A 13,606-nucleotide genomic window follows, 5' to 3' on the forward strand; every position below is an offset into this window, starting at 1 on the left:
ATGGTGTGTTGCAAACATCACCACATCACTATGTTCCCTGATTACATCATGTTATTGTGCAATGCCCTTGTGAAAGTTGTGCCATCTCCATGCGTCATCTGGGCAAACGGGCTCCAGATTTATCAATGTTGCGGAACGTCTGAGAGTAATATCATCATGTACTCCCCAGTTCCTATTTCTGTTTGTGGGATTTGTGTCTCCTATTTTAACTTGGGGATTCCAATCTGTGAATAGGGGTGGACCGGGAACCAAAAGGGGACCTGGAGAAATGTTTCAAAGGGGCTCAATATTACACCATGCAAACAAGCCCAACCCCTTTAAAGTAGGGTTTGAAGGGATCCCTGACAAGTACATTTGAAAAAATGTCCAAAATTGTGAATTCGAAAGAATAATTGTCCATATATTGCAGTGGTTTACCACCTGTGGCTCTCCAGATGTTTTGCACTATGACTCCCAGGATCCCTCATGACTGGCAATGCTGCTAGGGCCGATGGGAGTTGTAGTCCAACACATCTGGCGATCCAAATGTTGCTAGTCCCTGATGTATATGGATTTAAAATAAGTTAATCATAACAACTGGCATGTCCGTTTTTTGTTACCAGTGAGGAATACCATACATGAAGTGCTGTAAGAAAGGATTCCCTCATTCCTCAGGTCCTTTTGAAGTAGAGGTGGAAAGAAGGGGGTGGGGTGAATAGGAGAGAGGAGCAGATAACCATGGGACCCACACAAATGTGGCCCGTGTTGCAGAGGCCCACCAGAAAATGTCCACAGTCCACCACTGTCTGTGAATGATGAGAAAATGCCCCTTTGCCTAATTTGTATTTCCCTTGCAGTCCAGGGTGTTTCAAAACACGAAAAGGAAATTAAGTTCTCATGGTTTTACCAGGTGGAGAGGGGTCCCCCGGTGGAAGCGGAGGGTGCATCCCCTGCTCCTCAAGGCTTGATGTGATTGGGAAAGATGGGGCATGGCCCAAGTCCTCAACTACATCTGCCCAGCCTACGATTGGCTGTAGACACGTTTGGCTGATGGGCATGATCATTTCACATCCCACCGCACAGCCATTCTGGTATCCTACTCCGAAAATGCAATGCCCAGCCAAGAAATAAACTAGGGCCTAGGTCTCTTTCCATAGGCGATTGTGCTTCTTTTTTAATTGATATGTAAACATCCAGAATCGACAGTCACTGTAAAGCTCTTCTAAACAGCAGACTGGAACCTTTCTTATAAGTAGAAAAACAAGATGGGCGCCTAACATTCCAGATGAAAGAGAAAGACCCCTCAGCAGTATAGGGGTCTTACAATTGTGAAAAAACCAGGGTGTATTGTGACGAAGATACACTACGAGAGACAAGGGGACGGGGCTTGGAAGACCCTAGTGAATGTACACTGCCACTAGTCTCTAGCATTGTTTGTTATTGTAGCCCTAACTGCCAGAGATAACCACCAAGGTTTGTAAGAGCGTCTGTGTTGCCTCTTGTGTTCCCTGCCTTGGTCCTGCATGAATGCTTGCCTGAGAGAATGCCTGATGGAATGTTATGCCTGTGGAATGATGTGGTGTGTGTGCCCCTGTAAGCTCCATGAAGGTCAGTTGGAGTGAAGCAGCCTGTGAGGGGAGGCCAGTGGATGTCTCCTGTGTATCTTCCTACTTACCCTTGGACTTAGCTGATGTATATACCTTGTCACTGGAATTTAGTAAAGGAGTTCACTTCCCTTACATTAGTATCAGGTCTTTCATTTCGCCCCACAACAGTCTGCTACCCGAGTGCTTCTGTAAACTGACCTGTCTAGCACCATGGAAAGCTTGCAGTGTTTCCAAGAGGTTGACCGTTCATTTGGTGCAAAGGTTGAGGCAACTGCACACCACTGCAACACCATCCTGGAGTTGGGTGGACAGGAGGGTGATACAGCCTGACTCCAAGATGGCAGACAGCCTCTTTATGACGTAGTAGGTGAAGCAGCGCAGTGGCCTACAGCAGAAACCATTTCAGATGGAGAAACTGCAGTCAGCACTGGTCCTGGCTAATCGAATAACCCGCTTCTAAGTGCACAGCTGCTGTGGTTCTCCCATTTCTGACCCTAATTACACAGATTCATAGTATATAAAAGAAGTGCAGACAGAGAGGGACACGTTTTAGTCCAGAGTGGGATGGTGGAAGTGCAGGAGATGGAGCGCTGAATAGAGCATGCAGGAGTGACAAGGAAGGGAGCTTGGGGAGAGAGTGAGGAGGAGCAGAGGGAGGAGGTAGAGGTCAGCGTGGAGCCTGGGCGAGCGAGTAGAGAGGAGGAAAATGTGAACGTACTAAAAGGAGAGGATGAGGAGGTGAAACATCTAAGAAGGAAGGAAAGAGGGGAGGAGAAGGTGAAACATCTGGGCGAATGAGGCGCAGAGGAAGATAATGCAAAATATCTAAAGAAGGAGGCGGTGTAAAGATGGAAAGGGAGGCAGAGCTGGTAAAACACAAATATCGTGTCAGAAGAAGGGATGGAAGGTGGGGACTTATCAAGGGAATAAGGGTGAAAGGTGGAAGAAGAGAAGGTAACGATTGACGGGCGAAAAGAGGCAACTTAGGAACATCTACAGGGAAGTTAAGGAGGAAATAACACAAAGAGGCGAGAGCAGGGGAGAGATGGAAAGGAGGGAAAAGAAAGTGAGGTGGGGACAAAAAGGTGTGCCAAAACTCAATACAGCGTGGTGAAGACCAGGAGGAGGGGGGAAAGGGAGCAAGTGTTGGAAGGAAGAGTGAGAGACTGAAAGCCTGCACGACTTGGGCCAGAAGCGTGTTCCTAAAATGGTGGGAAGGGCCATAGATTTAAAAAAAAACAGAGACTTAGCCCAAGGCCAAATTGAGAGATTAGTTTGCTAAAAACGGAAAGGGAGCAGAAAATTGGATGTACCCTGGAGACCAAGTAGTTGTGCAGTGTCCAACACCCTCGTCCTGTCAGAGCACCTTATGCTACCAGATCAGATACTTGACACCTGTGTCCATAGGGACCTTTGCATGACGAAGAAGACCTCAGTGGTGGCCAAGAGAGGAGTGCTTTGTACCCTATAAAAATCCCAGAGACTGAGAGTCGCTGTTTGACTCAGCCGAGAGGAGGTCCTGAACTAGGCGTGAGAGGGAAGAAGCGAGGGGGAATGGCACTAAAAGAAGTGAAGCATCTGATGTGATACTAGAGTGTTGGTGTTTTGGTATCTAGTGATTATACCTAATAACAAATAAAAAAATAAATAATAACGAATAGAACAAAAAATACTGAATTAATATATATATGGTTGGGAGGAGGTTGGGTGGGGTTTAAACCCCTCCCCCCCAAAAAAACGATATGTTTTTCATTATTTTGGGTTCGTTTAAATGTCATTCTTTATTTTTTGGTTCATTAAAATCACACTGAACCATTGGTTTTACAGTCTCAAACACCATCACCCTTGACTCAGTCAAATCTAATCGCATGTTTAAGCAAAACATTGCAAAGAGCCAACCTTGACTTGGTCTTGTTGAATGTGTAGATCTCCCGCATTAAAAGTCTGCCGATCATAGATTACAAACACACACCCCCACAAGAAAAAGCTTGGTCACAATTTATTTATTTATTTCCATTGACAAAGCGCGCATCTGCCCTAGGGCATCGTGGCACGGTTACAGTATATTCACTTGGGTGCAGGCAAAAAACAGTGTACAGTTCTTGGGTTCAAGATCATGCAGATTAGGCAGTGGAAGGTTCCTTGGTTACAGTGGAACAGCAGTTATTTGAATAGTATGGTTTTCAAAGCCTTTCTAAAGGCTAAGAGTGATGTTTCTTTCCTGAGTTTGGGTGGTAGTAAGTTCCAAGATTTTGGTGCTAGCACTTCGAAGCTATCTACCGCCGGCTTTGGTTCTGTTAAAGACAGGGATCGTGACAAAGGTTATAGCAGGACAACACTGGAGCCTGTGCCTGTCCAGTATAAATGCAAATACTCACAGTTTGTAAATTGTATGTCCCTGTCTTAGAAATTGAGAACATTGGAAATTCTCACATCCAGCTGGCGCAGACGTTGAGGGAAGAGGTGAAAAGGTTGGAGGAGTTCAGAGAGCGACAGAAGGAACTCAGAAAAAAGGTAAGTAAGCGCGTAATGGAAATTGAAGGTGTGCAGCCGGTGTAGGCGAACTCAGAGAAAGGATGTGGTTAACAAATTGCACGGCTGAACCATGCAGAAGAGGTGGGTACAGTTTCTTCCACAGTCCACGTGGGCTGAAACCTGGCGCATAACCTTCATGAGTAGACTGGCCCCTAGAGCGCTGCAAGAGCTGCCGCTTCTCGCACTTGTGGCCTTTGATCTTGGAAAACCTCATGGGCACCCAGTGGTCGGGTGGGGGTAAGGAGCAATGCTCGAACCTTTCCACAAATGGATTCTGCAGCAAAGGACAGGCTTGGCAGCTTCTGAAGCTGATAGAAGGAGGTCCGGGTGTAGAGCATTGCAATGAATGTCTATGCAGGAACGCGAAAGCAGATCTGTGATAACCTAAGTTGCATTCAAGGTTCATTCTGCAGGATTCTCATTAGAATAGACAGGAAGTATTAGGGAATCGAACACCTATTCTGGCTGTGGATAATGGCCTCCCTGCTCCCAGCTAGAGCATACTGGGCCTCATTACAAGCATGGCGGTCCGGGAACTACGGTACCGGTAAGCATGCCGGTACCGTAGTTTCCAGACCACCATACTAGGAGCTCTGCTCGCGGGTGCCGTCTCACCCGCCAGGTTTTTCCCGGTGGGTGCAACGGCACCCGCGAGCAAAGCACGTCGGATGCACCAGCACAACTCTGAATGTGCCGGTGCATCCGACATCCCCATCCCCATTCAGCCCTATGGGGCAGAATGGGGATTGGGAGGCCCTTGATTCTGGCACCCGCAGATGGGCAATTACCGGGTCCGCCGAGCTCGGCATGACCCGGTAGTTGCCAATTTGCGGGTGCCAGAATAAATGCAACTCCAGCAGCAGCTGTGCCGTTTTTAACGGCACGGCTACCGCCAGAGTTGTAATGAGGCCCACTGTGTACTTCTCACAGACCTTACTGAATCCCCTGCAGCTCCATAGAGCCTCTGTCTTGTGGTGGACCCCGGACCTGACTCTTGTTATCTTTGGATAATGACGTGACCTGGGTCTGTCCAGGGAGGCATTCATATAACAACTAACCTGAAAGTGCTGGTATTGATTATAAGTGCTGGTCACTACGAATGTATAACCCAGAGCATCTGCTTAGCACCCAGACACACACAGATAGCAGGAAGACATGGAGATGGCTTGGGTGATAAGTAGTGATCTTTTGAGACCTGAGGAGGAGAGTAATGTGACTTATTGTATGGGTGGACTGAGTAGAGGTGGCATGGAAGAGGTAAGAAGTATTCAGAAGGAAGCAATAGTCCTGGGGAGGCAGTGTGATGTTCCAGCTGCTAAAATGGCTACATCTGACCCAAATCGCACCCTTTTCAGCATAGGTCCACATGCAACATTCTTCAGGTCACCACAAACATGGATATTGTTACATTTATTTAAATAAAACAAAACTATGCCAGTTTTACAGACATGGTTATGTGCCAACTGAGCTGCGTATTGTGTGATCTGTAAAATATTTTTTACATAGATTTGTACTTGTCCTACTTCAATGCTCTACCCTCCATTCAGATCTCTGAACTATGATTATTAAAGATGTATAGCTCGAAGGAGTAGGAGGAGGAGGAGGAGAAGAAGCTGTGGGTAGGGCAAAGCTCTGCAAGAGCTTGTTTAAGATGGTAGGAGCAAGACAGATCATTTCTGCACTGTGGGTTTGGTGAAGATGGTAGGGGCAAGACAGACCAATTTATAAACTGTTTGGTGAAGATGGTCGGCAAGACAGATCCATTTCTGAATTGTAACCATTATAGATGTAGCAGAAGATGAGTGCTGGGAGGCGGAGATGTCTGCAGAAATTGAGGTGTCAGGGGGAGGATCCAAGGGTTTGCTTAAGTGTGTGGAGACACATGTTCTGTACGCTTTTAGCATAGCGAGTAGCTGTGTGGATTATGTACTTGAAGGGAGAAAATGGAAAGTTACCACTATTATTCTTGAATAATAACAAAGACCTAATGGGCTCATGAATTCTTGTATTCATAGGAGGTCACTGAAGGATATCTTACCTTGTCACTTTGTAATAATTAGGAATTGCATTGTGTCTATGCACGCTGAGAATGGTCTTTAGACTTTGTAAAGAGTAACCAAGAGTGGGAATGGTTACAGAAAGATAGAAAGGTATACCCTAGTCTATTCACCCTGGGTAATAATAATTCCCAGGATTCCCTGGAGTAATAATATTCAGCAGGCACTAATAATATTTTCTATTTCGGATGCTTTCTTTTAGTTTGAGGCGGTCATGGATACCCTGCAGAAGAATAAACTGGCGATGCACAGGAAAACGACTGAGGTAAACGCTTTCAGCTTCCTACCTACTCTGACAGAAGTATGCATTATATGATGAGTACAGTGGTGTTCAGTCTCTGGCTTGTCCTGTCCGGCTCCCAACAGCTCAGTCAAATGCTCATTTGCCCAATGCACGCAGAAGTCACAGAGAGCCCTTTAGAGAATTGCAAGACAACATCTTATCGGAAACATTTTAGACTCCTAATCAGAAAGGGGTGATGTCATTTAATTTGAACATTTGCAAGTTGCAAAAATATTGAGATCACCCTCAAGGTGCGTAATGAGTCCCTATGAGGTGTAAGGAAGGTGGCCTCAAGTTAATTTCATGCTGTAGCTGAACATTGTTCATGCTCTTTGAGGGACCATCTGAAGTAAAGAGACAAACAGGGAAACTTTATACCAGGGGTATGCAACCTGTTCCTCTCTAGACCATGATCCCTCACTATGCTGGTTAGGACTGATGGGAGTTGTAGTGTTAAACATCTGGTGAGCCAAAGGTAGGGGAGGCATGGTATCCCAAGTATGGCACTGACACAATGGGTACAATTTGAAGAAGCTTTATTGAAATTGTTGGGGTTGGAGAAACTCCTACTTTGTCCTATAACTAAGATGGGAGTATTCTCGACCATCAAATAATAAGTAACGCAATTCTAGTGGAGTCTGTCAAATCAAAATGCCTATGCTAACAAAACCTAATGCCTGCCCTATCTCTTGTATGCAAAAGGGTAAAAAGGAGAAATGTATGCAAAGAGGAAAAATCAGTGTTCAAATTAATAATTGTAGTTGAACCCCAGCTCTCCTCCCCACTTTAGACCTCACAGAGTACGACTGTTCCTGTAGGCAGGATGACACACTCTGGCTTGGCTTCCAACACAATACAGTTCCAAAACATGGATCGAGGCCCGGCCGGTCTTCCACGTTTAAGTGTCTTTTCATGACTTCCAAAATAATGTTTTAATCAAAATGTTCACAAAGGTCCCCCCCTGTCGGGCTCAGACCTTTCACCACACAGTTCTCGTAGGTCCCCCTCTGCCAGACTCAGACCTCTCACGATAAGGTTCAACTCAAACTTGCAAGGGTGGGGGCTCCCTTCCCCAAGCTTATTTCACTTTGGGTCTCCGTCTTCCAGGCTCGGATCACTTTCGGATAAAGTTCAACACAAACTTGCAAGGGCAGGGGCTGCCTCTTCCCCAAGCTTATTTCACTTCAGGTCTCCCTCTTTCGGGCTTGCAGCACTTTTGGATAAAGTTCAACACAAACTTGCAAGGGGGCTCCCTTCTCCAAGCTTATTTCACTTCAGGTCTCCCTCTTTCGGGCTTGCACCACTTTCGGATAAAGTACAACACAAACTTGCAAGGGGGCTCCCTTCTCCAAGCTTATTTCACTTCGGGTCTCCCTCTGTCGGGCTCAAACCATTTTCGGATGTCGAAGACTTTCGAATGTGCGTGACTTTCTTTACAGACCACTGCAGGACCACTTTAACTCAAAGTTTACAGTTCAACTTTCACTTTCCCCTTCTCTAGGAGTTAAACTTCTTTATTTCACTTTTGCTGTTCATATGGTTTATCGCTTCAAAAATTCACTTTTCACTGAGACTTACTTCCTTTTGCCGGACCGCTCCATTACCAAGTATCGCTGTTTTTGCAGCTGTCTTTTACTCATTAACAGGTCTGCCTTTCCCCGCATTTCATTTACATGCGTGCAGCCTTCACTTGTGATATAATGTTGCTACTCCAACTTTAACACACTCCGGTCTTTCAGCTCACTTGCCAACTCACCGGCTGTGTGCGTCTCTTCTTGGTTTTTCCGATTCCCAATTCATGAGTCAAGGTTAGTATCATAGGCTTGGCCTCGGCTCCCCAACTGTGCCGTTTACCCGAGAGGGTTGCTGGCATCTTGGAAATACAATGCAGTCTTTACTTGCAGGATCTGGCCTTCTCCACATGTCTTTTGCAGCCTATCTGAGGCAATGACCTCCAGTAGGGAACTCTTGGGGTTTTCGACCCGTTGCTCTCGTCACTTGGTCCGTCGCTCTGCTCCAGTAGGTTTGCCTTCGTCCTGGAAGCCCTGCTCGTACTCGTGTTGCACCTTGCTCAGAGTGTCTCCTTGTGTTCTGCCTTTTATTTGTGTGAGGACAGCTAATTGGTATCAGGTGTATCCACTTCGAACCGATTAGCGGAACATGTCCGGTACGATGTGTGAAAGTTAATGTTGTTACTCTCAGTCATCCTCTTCCTCAGCTCAGTGTTTGTGTAAAAAGGGGGGCAGGGATTGCGACCTTGGAACATCCTAAAACATAGGATGGGTTGGATAAACAAAATGGGGGGGAATACTGTGTCTCACCATCGGTTGCCTCACCCCCACTCCCTGAAGAACCCTCACCCAGGTGATCCTCCCGCACTAGTCCAACTCCAGGAACTGGATCCAAAAGGGATGACCGTGTCCTGGCCACCTGGATGACAAGTCCCAGAGGACTAGCGGGTGAGCCACCCTTTGGTTTCTCACACATAGCTTCAAATTCCTGCATGATAGAGTTGCATCCTGCTTCCTTAGAAGTGACGATGTGACAAAGACTTGCTGGATTGTTCTCTGGATGGGCCTGTTTATTGCAAAGCAAGGAGTTTCTGGGAATGATGCATTCTGGGCCTAATACTGTAAACAACAAACCCATGCCTTAAAAGGTGATCTAATCCATACATTATGTCATCCCTTCCCCCACAACTAAAGATCACATCCCGAGCATAGGTTGACCTATGCACACCCCCACCCCCTCCAATCTGGTGCTCTGCTTGGCCTCTGTACAAATTATATTGATGGTGTATGCAAATTAGCACATTTCACTGCTTTTTGTTTATGGAACAGCTTGCAGTGCTGTTGTGGAACATTGTGCATGTCTATGTTTTGTGCCAAGCTGAACTGAAGAAATGCAATCATTTGCCTCAATTTTTGTGCTCTATCTACATCGCCAACTATGACACAGAGCAAGCTCCTCCACAATATTGGCATTAGGTATGCACAGTCTTTCATAAAATGTTGATTACACTTCACTGGGTATGGAGATGGGTGGGCAGTACAATTGTAATGTTAGTATGAAGCATAGTCAATGATATAAGTAGTAAGTGGGTTTTGCCGTGTGGTGAGATTGTGCTATACCGTTTCAAGGAATGCTGGTTTACACTCTCTTTTCTAGTGTAAGAAGATCTATGAGCAGAAGTGCCGGGATGCGGATGAGGCTGAAAGTGCTTTAGAGCGCATTGGATCTTCTGGCAACCCGAAGCAAGTGGAGAAAGTGAGACTCACAGCACTGCCAACAGGCCTTGGGCAAACCGTATGAGGAGTGACTGGTAACACCAATGCCGCTGGGTGCTCCAAAGTCTTGGGATTCTCTATTCTGTTCAGTTTATATTGAATTTCAAACCGGAAAGACAAAGTCATGGTTCCCAGAGTTAACGTTTATTAGAACCCTGGAGGGTGTTTGCCCCAATCAGGATCGTTAGAATGCAGGCAGTGTCTTCTGCTTCAAGGACGTGCCCTGATCGGCTGGATGTCCGCTTGCTCTGGCTTTCCCAGATTCTCACCATGCCCCGCTTGTCTCCCGGAACAAATACAAAATGAAGGTGCCTGAACTTATTTGCCAATCTCACTCTGGGCCGCAACTTGCGTGTCCTTTCCAGAGCCACCACAGGAAGCAGCCCTACAGATAAGGAGTGTGTCTGCTACTTTTACTCCCTAAAAATAGGAAAATACTCCACACAAATAAAAATAGGGAGTAAAAATACCCCAAATAAAAAATAGGAAACAGACATGTAGGACCTTGTGCCCCTGTTTTCACTCACACAGCTCTATGTATATTTTTGGACCAGTAATGCACGTTGTACCACAGGAAGAAACTACTGTTATAACTGTCTGATTCGAAGAAGTAAACAAGCCTCATTACAAGTGAGGCGGTCCTGAAACAAGGGTGCTGGTAAGCTTACCGGCACCCTTGTTTCAGGACCGCAACACTACGAGTATGTCTGCCGGAGTGCTACGCCTGGCAGGTCTGACCCTGCTGGGCGCAATGGCCCCGATAGGCTGACTCATCACGGAAGCACTGGCACTGTTAGTAACGATGCCGGTGCTTCCGTGAACCCATTCCCGTGGAGTCCCAAATGGGGACTAACATTTTCCAGCACCTAGCTTCATGGTCTGCCGGGACTTGTAATGTCCCGGTAGCACCAGGAAGTTGGGTGCCGGAAACAGTGTTTACGAGGTCAGCAGCAATCCTCCAATAGCACCGACGGGTTACCGCCGACCTCGTAATGAGACCCAACATGCATCTTTTAATGTCTATGAATAACTAGGTGCAAAGAAATACTGATGACAAAAACTTTCCGTTTTCCAGTTAAAACATATTTTTACTATCTAATAAAATACTCTCACTGGGAATTGAACTTACATTTTTACTCGCTAAAGAATGATTTTACTCCCAACTTTAAAAAACGGGGAGTAAAATACTTCCATATCTTACCTGGAGCACCGACGGGGAGACAAAAGGGCACTTTTCAGCACTCTGTTTCTGGAGAGTAATTAGGTTAAACAGGATTGTATTGAGATCATCAAAATACAGCATTGCACAAGTGGGTCTGGTTTCCTCTCCTCACCCAGTTGTAATTATAATCATGTTTTTCTCATTTATTACTTCATGCCAGATTCCTTCTCTGTGCTGTATTAAGAGGTGTTATTATTATTCAATTTAATGGTACTCAATTTATCAGCCAGAAGAGAAAGGAGGTCAGTGCTGCTGGATTTAAACCTATGACATGCAGACTACCTCTTCAGTAGCAAGCGCTTAACTCATGAGCTATTCACCACTGCCATCCCAGTAATCTGTCCCATTTTTCGGATAGCCGCAATGAATGTTCATGAGACAAATGTACACAAAGTTTTTCAATTTGAAGATTTTGCCTTTTGTTATGGCCCTTTTGAAAACCAGAGTGCATTTAAAGATTGTATCCATCAAAAAGGCCAGTGTTACTTATGTGGTGGATGCCTTTTATGCCTTGTTGTAAAGGTTATACACATCGTGCTGTCTCTCGGATCTTTCAAGAGGGTTTTGCAGAGTTTTGTTATGCAACTTTTGAGATATCTGCACGCCGGTCCCTGCCACATGGGTAATATTAGCTACTGACTGGAGCCTCTGTACAAGAGTCGAATGGATTTGCAAATGTCGGCATGTCTCCTGCAGAAGGGCCAGACTGGAGCATTCAATTGACTCGGGCACCAATGAAAAAGTGGTCCACATTTGCAAATGGCATGTCATTCCTTTAGTGACAGACTGAATAGTACACAAGGTGCTGCAGGTGAGTTGGGGCCCTCCTGGGCCTCAGTGGGCACCATTTTAGCATGTGGCTGGGGCCCACTGCCCCGGCCTGCATCCCTGCTTCCCCTCTTCCCCTTTCTTCCTCCACCCGCCTCCCAGCTCGCCCCCCGGTTCCTGATAGGTCATATCACTGTCCATAACTGACCACCCCAGGGCAGCCCTCTACCCGTGCAGCCCCATCGGCTGAGGGCCCCAAGGCAAAGGGCGGCTCCAACAGTGGCGGCTCCATATCGTGTCAGCAGGGGAAGTTGTGAAGCCAGCGACCAGCCGTCAGCCAGCAGCAACCACCAAAAATAAGTGTGGCATGGGTGGGGAGTAGAGCAATTACTCTACTCCAGAAAGCCCTGCCACTCTACATTACCTTACCTTACAATATAGATTGCCAGATGAATGCCACCTGCATCACTCTCTTAGGGAACACACAACACTAGCAATCGCACATTATAACTCTGCTCTCAAGCATAGGTATATGTAACGCTCACCTGGTATCCACGGGGACGTCACTCAGCCTGTTCTGACCTCTTATGACCTCGAACCCTTCCCCGGAGTCTACTCGACTAGAGACTGGGCCTGAAACACAGGATTGGTAGAGTTTAACTCCCTATTGTCTCTGTGTGCTTGAACCCCTTCTTCCCCGGGGTCCAACCCTTTCCACAGCTCACCTTGTTTTCTTGGAAAGTGTGCTCTCCATCCTGCTTTCAGTGCAGGGGCTCATTGATTGATGCAGGCTCATTGCTGCCTAGTTACTTCACTAGCAAGAGTCTGACAGGTAAGTATAATGAGTCTTTTGAACAGTTCTCCAACTTCGTTCCTTTCCTTCCTTAGATGATGGACGGTGTCCGGGGATGGTGACGTGCTGCTGAGAAGGTGAGTGAAAGCGTGATGCGACCCTTTCGTATTTGTATTGAACTGAGTTCTTTTTCTGTGTCTTTTAGGTGCTGCGACATTTTCAGCGTGGATGCCGGTTATGAAGAAGAAATGCGGTGAGTAAGCGCGGTATGCGGCGCCTCTAGATGTTTCCACGCTAACCTGGAGTGTCTTTTCCCTCTTGCAGATGGATGAGAAGTTCCGGAGACAGAGTCTCCCAGAGCGGCTGGGATTCAGGTAAGCGTTAGAAGCTCGTATAGTCTTTAAAAATAAGCGAAGATTTGCTGAATGCTTACTAATGCCTTTTTTCTGTTCTTTTCCCTTTTCCTTAGGAAGCGGCGTGCCGGGATGGGAATGACACCGCCGAAGATGCCCGCAGAACAGAAGGAGCGATGAGTGATGGGCAGGAACGCCGCAAGGTAAGGCTGTTCCTAACAGTGTTCTTGTTCTTGCAGGAGCTGAGCGCAGAAGAAAGATGCAGTCCTACTGGAGACCGATCCGAACACGGTGAGTGTCACGCTGCAGGTGCAGAAAACGCAAAGCATGTTTCTCAGCCTGGGCGTGGCTTAAATAGTCTCTGGGTATCCCAGGTGTCTCTGGGCTGAACCACACCCAAAAGACTAGACTGCACATGCAGTTCTGAGAACCGAAATATGTGGGGGCATCCATCTTGTCCCCATCAATGCACTACACGTCAAATCCCCAATGTTATCCTATGAGAGTGAGTGAGTCTGGTGCCACAAGCGCCAAGTCTGACTCCAAGTGGGTCTTTGGAGGGATGGAGAGGCCCTTGAGGGCCATGTAGGTGACTGTGGCTGGCTCCAGCCTGACATCTTGGAGGGCTGGGGACATGAGGGGCAGGAATCATGACAGCACTCCCCCCCCAAGGCCCCTCTCAAGGTGGCTCTTCTGTCTGGTACTGGTTTGTTTAGATAGTT

The 13,606-nt window shown here is 46.8% G+C and overlaps 1 protein-coding gene across 3 annotated transcripts in view; it reads left to right on the forward strand.

Moving 5' to 3' along the window:
• Positions 1-13,606, forward strand: part of PSTPIP1 (proline-serine-threonine phosphatase interacting protein 1) — a 378,052-nt gene that overhangs the window by 196,957 nt on the left and 167,489 nt on the right. For all 3 annotated transcript variants that reach the window (XM_069624738.1, XM_069624737.1, XM_069624739.1), the window contains 3 exons: positions 3,994-4,100; positions 6,381-6,443; positions 9,630-9,728. In XM_069624738.1, coding sequence (XP_069480839.1) covers positions 3,994-4,100; positions 6,381-6,443; positions 9,630-9,728 — 269 coding nt within the window. The remainder of the gene's footprint in view (positions 1-3,993; positions 4,101-6,380; positions 6,444-9,629; positions 9,729-13,606) is intronic.

The sequence above is a fragment of the Ambystoma mexicanum genome, chromosome 11 (assembly GCF_040938575.1).
Source record: "Ambystoma mexicanum isolate Mex_15411 chromosome 11, UKY_AmexF1_1, whole genome shotgun sequence".
In the NCBI taxonomy this organism is placed as follows: Eukaryota; Metazoa; Chordata; class Amphibia; order Caudata; family Ambystomatidae; genus Ambystoma; species Ambystoma mexicanum.